The sequence below is a fragment of the Sinocyclocheilus anshuiensis genome, unplaced genomic scaffold (genome assembly GCF_001515605.1).
Source record: "Sinocyclocheilus anshuiensis isolate Anshui unplaced genomic scaffold, SAMN03320099.WGS_v1.1 scaffold1836, whole genome shotgun sequence".
Taxonomy (NCBI): domain Eukaryota; kingdom Metazoa; phylum Chordata; class Actinopteri; order Cypriniformes; family Cyprinidae; genus Sinocyclocheilus; species Sinocyclocheilus anshuiensis.
In genome coordinates, this window is record NW_015555949.1 from 121,916 (window position 1) to 127,947 (window position 6,032).

At 34.6% G+C, this 6,032-nt stretch overlaps 1 protein-coding gene across 1 annotated transcript in view; it reads left to right on the forward strand.

The window, feature by feature from the left end:
• LOC107675974 (store-operated calcium entry regulator STIMATE-like) overlaps positions 1-5,063 on the forward strand; it is an 18,593-nt gene extending 13,530 nt beyond the window's left edge. The window contains exons 6-8 of the mRNA XM_016470479.1: positions 89-172; positions 571-699; positions 3,725-5,063. Coding sequence (XP_016325965.1) covers positions 89-172; positions 571-699; positions 3,725-3,814 — 303 coding nt within the window. The 3' untranslated portion in view covers positions 3,815-5,063. The remainder of the gene's footprint in view (positions 1-88; positions 173-570; positions 700-3,724) is intronic.
• Positions 5,064-6,032: the final 969 nt, after the last annotated feature.

The following is a 6,032-nucleotide window of genomic DNA, read 5'->3' on the forward strand; positions in this document are numbered from 1 at the left end:
CCCCCCAGCTCAAAATACGTTCCTGCGGCTATGGATGGACATATATCTCTTGAAGCGTTGACAACTGGTGTGTTTGTGTGTGTTGTAGCTGGAGGAGGTGGTGCTGGACTACATCCCAAACCCACAGCTGGAGTTGGCCATTGTCATGCTGATCGTGCCTTTCATTGTCAACGTGAGTCATTCAAGATTAATGCATGAAATCTATCTATCTGTCTGTCTGTCAGTCTATCTGTCTGTCTGTCTGTCATCTGTCTGTCTGTCTGTCTGTCTGTCAATCTATCATCTGTCTATCTGTCTATCAATCTATCCTCTATCTATCTGTCTGTCTATCAATCTATCATCTATCTATCTGTCTATCTATCTGTCTGTCTGTCTGTCTGTCTATCAATCTATCATCTATCTATCTGTCTATCTATCTGTCTGTCTGTCTGTCTGTCTGTCATCTGTCTATCAATCTATCAATCTATCATCTATCTATCTGTCTATCTGTCTGTCTGTCTGTCTGTCTGTCTATCAATCTTTCTTTATGTACTGTAATGCAACTTATTTCTGTAAATATTTGTGTTTCAGTCTATAATGTTCTGGGTGGTGGACAGTTTAACAATGCGGAAATATAAGAAAAGGACGTCTCTGGAGGGCTCACGTGACTGTCCTAAGCAAGTAGAGGTGTTGCCAAATGAGAGCAATGACGAAGCTGAGGTGAGAATATTCATGTAATGTCCCAATAAATGCACATTTCACATTGCTGTTTTGACCAAGATTGTAATGTTTATTGTTATATGGTGTATCACACTATCAAGCAGTAAAATGTAACCAAAGCACATTATTTGTAGTCTTTATCCATTTTTAAGCCATTTTTAAAAGGATGTTGCCAGTGTGGTGTAGTTTAGTGTGTGTGCTTATCAGTGTTGGGGAAAGTTACTTTTAAAAGTAATGCATTACAATATTGCGTTACTCCCTACAAAAGTAACTAATTACGTTACTTAGTTACTTTTTATGGAAAGTAATGCGTTATGTTACTTTTGAGTTACTTTTTAAATCTGGGCAGGGCTTGCTTGCTTGTTTTTAATATAAAAAAGTTCTTCTTTTACAAATGTAAAAGCCCTTTTCACAACAAAAGTGAAATGAATACGCCTCAGGCTGAAGGAAATGCAAATTCACGTCTGTACAGTAGAGGTCGCAGCTCAAACAAGTTGCATGAAGAATATGATGCAGGAGAAGAAAGTTCAACACTATTCAGCAATAACAAAAATGAAACACAAATGTGTCATTTTTGCTTATTAGTATGGTTGAATTAGATCATCGAAGGTCAGTAGCAAAGACATTGGTTAATAAAATGGGATTAAATACATTAATGATATTTGTCTTGTTTAACATATTTAATTATTGCAGGTTTATATAATATTCTGAGTTTGCATTTGACTGTTTTTATTAATTTTGAGGAATAGCCTACTGAATCTGTTTTTGTGGAGTAAGAAGAGTAAATAATGTTCATATTTAGTCTAGAACTACAGTAACATCACAGCGCACACAACGCCTCTGCACTTAATCCCGATTTCTCTCAACATGGCAACACGAGAGCTGTCAGTCAATACATGGGAAACAAAGTAACTAGCATTACTTATTTGAAAAAGTAACTCAAATATTTCCTTCTAAATTAAAAAGTAATGCGTTACTTTACTAGTTACTTGGAAAAAGGAATCTGATTACGTAACTTGCGTTACTTGTAATGTGTTACCCCCAACACTGGTGCTTATAGTATAGCTCAGTAATTGCTACTTGACTAATTACTATTTGCCATTTACAGTAGCTGATGCTTTTGACTTACAGTTCACTTTATATACAGAGACAAGTCCTTGTGTAACCTGGGTTAAAGTAGCTCGCAGTAGTGTGCTGTAAAAAATATTTTGTGACAAAATTTACTTTTACAAATTTGATTAATGTTGAAAATGTTCTTTAATATGACAGCCTGTACATTTTGTCTGTAAGTTATTTTAATGGTCAGGTAGCAGTACAGTAGTTCTTTAAGGTAACAAAAATGCCCATTCTCATGTTTTACTCATGGGTCACTTCTTGCAGGATTTTGAAGTGAAGCGTGTCATTTCTGTGGCACCAAAGAGAATTGCAAAAGCTTTCATCATTTCATCATGTGCAATCCCTAGGATGGTCTTTATCCTGCTGTGTTTATCAAATCAGTGTTGAGATCCAGGAACAAATGAGTCAGTAAAAATTCCTTAACCTGATCCTAATGACCCTGTTCCCCATATCTGTCCCTGTGGACATTTCATCCTAGTTTGGATTACTTCAGTGGTCCTCAGCTGGTTAGTCTCAGGCCTGTAGAATAAAGTAGGAAAAAACAAAGCTAATGCAAATAATAAAATGCAGTTAAGCATATAATTGTGTATAGTTAGAATGCCATGTATTTACCACATTTTACAATGGAGGAGTGGCACATTTTATGCTATTGATCTAAAAAAAAACATGTGAGAATTATCCAAATGAGACAGACCAGTGTTGGGCTAGTTACTCAAAGAATGTAATATATTACTCATTACTAGTTACTCCTTTCAAAAGTAATATTGTTACTTATTACTTTCTGGCAACAGTAATTAGTTACACTACTAGTTACATTACTTTTTCTTCACGCCCCACAGAAGTTGTAACTGTGAATCTTCCACATAAAATTCTTCTTAACTAAGTTACTAGTAACTAGTTACTGCCCAACACTGCAGAAGACAGATGTGTAACTTGACAATTGACAGAAACCTCATCCTCAAAAATCATAAAAAATACACAAAACAAAATTAAATTTGACCTAGACTTTCTAGGTCAAAATACACATTAGAATGATCAGACAGACAGACTAAAATGTGTTTTCTGTGTTGAACTCAAGAGCTGTCAAGAGCATGAAACTATCAACATTCAGCATTATTTTGCCTATTCAGCCTATGTTACATTGATCATTTTCCATATTATTGGGCTTATGCAGTTTATGGTATAATATTAATCAATTAAAATGTTTGATTTTACAGACAGCCACTTGATGTCCAGTGTAAAATCTGGGTCCTGAAGCAAAACTATTTAAAAACCACTGGACCAGTTTAATTTTTATTAGCTTGGCTTTACTCTTGCATATGATTTAAAATGAAATCTGCCAGCTGAAATGAATGTTTTGTTTCTGAATAGTTTGATTGTGTGTTTGTGTATTGCATTCTTCTTCTTGAATGGTGGGATTGTGCTATATGAATGTGATTACAGGACAGATATTTTGTTTATATCTTCGTCATTTGACCAAAGACCTTTCCAAAGGCCAGTGACCTGTAGGGTCAAATGGTTTCCATTTGTTGGGCAATACAGGGTCTTTACCATCTCTTTTACTTTGTGTTCTTCTTCTCCTCTTTCATTTTTTCTCATCCCTGCCAGCTGCTCACAAATCATCCATTTGTTCAGCGGGAGCAGTGACATTTGGAAAATGTTTCCATAAGCTCATGCTATAGAGAATGAATCCAAATCTGTTTGATGAGTGCCGATATGAACGAGAACATATAAAACTGGTCTAGTGTCAATCTCCTGCTGAACCCATGCATCTGGGCTTGTGGTGTTATAGTCAGTAGATTTATGCAACTATAAAGTGATCCAGCTCACATGAACGGGAAAACGATCATGTGTAAAATTAGGCCAGGCTCTTCAGCTGACCTCAAACTGTGTTTATATGTTTGTGTAGGTGCTGCTAAAGGAAGATGAAGATGATGCTACAGTGTGTTCTGAACGGGAAGAGCACGTCTCAACAGAAGAGGCGTTAATACAAGTCTGAATGGAAGTTTAGAACGCACGCATTTAGAAGTATACTTTCTTAAACGCTAGATCTCTGTTCCTAAACCTAGTGAGCGGCCTTGTTGTTTACTTCCTGCATAGGCAGATACCTTCCAAATGGAAATGGAAACTCATAAGTGACTGATTTGGAACACTCTAATTAAGTATAAACTTTGCAACACACACGTTATCTTCACACTGGAGACTGGACTCCGTCGATACCAAGAGAGTGTGACGTTAGCATTTGCTAAGCTAACAACACAATGCTCAATACTTGACACGATACTATGTAAAAGTGTCCATTTTTAGATTGATAGATACTTTTTAGTATTGAATGAAATTGTAATTTGTATGCTAGTGTGGTTTGGAACAGTCTTCTTGTTGGGAGAGTGCCAATGATGCTTAAAATAGAGCTTTTCATGGGAGTACACTTTAGAGAGTAGACTTACAATTGATTTCAATTGAGGGGTGTTTACACAGCACCATTTTCAACTAAAAACTGAAAACTTTTTATGCATTTTTACCAGTTACGTACACCACAACAGCATTTTGGGGGGGTCTGAAACTACAAACTTTTCAAAATGTGTTTCAAAGTGCAATTTAAAAAAAAAACAGTACTGTTATCATCTCATGTAAACTATAAAAACAAGAATTTGTGATGAAGATGGTGATGACATGTGCATGCGTATTATGTTCACGTAGAGTGTTTTTAGTCGTTTTTGTGGATGTGTGTGAACGGGGATTGTTTTGTCATCATTTGTGATCATAAAGATATGTTCACAAAACATTGTGATAAGAGTTGTTAAAGGGGAAAATGCTGTCTATGTGCGTAGCTCACTAGATTTTGGAGCAGCTGGAAGGTTGACAACTTTTTAAGCAGATAATGCGATTTGACGTGCTATACTTCTTGCAAAACTGCTTTTTGATCATTCTTTTATATTATAACATTTTATTGTTATGCATGCAACTTATATTAAATGTGTGCTCATTTTAATTGAGATACTACATGGAATATTTGCATTTTTAAATATTCATATCAGGCTATTAGAATTTGTGAATCAAAAATGTGATTAAAATGGTCACCATTTGACAAGTTACAGCATATAAGTTATATATTTTGCTAAACTTTAACCTAAAATCTTGATATTGAAAAAAAAAAAATAGTTCAGGTCCATGTTATTTGTCAGAACGAGAAAGCGAGTTGAATTGTAGCAGTGCATTTTTATGAATTACTTTCAAATTACATTGTAGGATGATTGTATATATGTTTGTATGTTAATGTATAATCAGTATGGAATATTTGCATTTTTAAATATTCATATCAGGCTATTAGAATTAATCACAAAAATGTGATTAAAATGGTCACCATTTGACAAGTTACAGCATATAAGTTATATATTTTGCTAAACTTTAACCTAAAATCTTGATATTGAAAAAAAAAAAATAGTTCAGGTCCATGTTATTTGTCAGAACGAGAAAGCGAGTTGAATTGTAGCAGTGCATTTTTATGAATTACTTTCAAATTACATTGTAGGATGATTGTATATATGTTTGTATGTTAATGTATAATCAGTATAGGATAATTATTAGCATACGAGTTATTAAAGGGAAACATTATCCTCCCTCCATGTCCTTTAGAGTTCATACTTCTAAGAAGTTAATTAAAAGTATAGAAACAGAGAGAGGGATGAGAGAGGAGGTCTAGTGTTTTTCCTAATTACAGACAGTCAGACTTTTCATTTGAAGTCTAAACAGCTCATGTCGCTACTTGTGATGAACACCTCGCTGTAAACACACTACAACCATGTTTCCAGCTCTGACACAGGCTAGACTATTTCTATATGAAAGATATGCTCATAAGAAAAAAACGTTTTCTTATAAAACCATTTGTGAATATTCAGTATTAAGTGAACGACCAGATGATCTTTGTATTTGAACCTGTAAAGTTTAAACATTGTACAGTATTCTGGGCTTCTTTTTTTTTCTTTTTTTTTTTTTACACATGCAGCGTGCTGAATAACAGTTTGATCAAATGTGTAATGTAGAAAATGTACAACATGTTGTAAAGTAACTGTAAACTTGGGAATTTTTAAGCTGTTAAATTGTATTGATTTCTTCAACATTTTAGCAATGTCAGCACACAAATGCAACTTCTTTAAAACTAAGAAACATCTTTTGATATGTGTCAAACAATGTTGTCTTGGTGCCTTATTTTGATG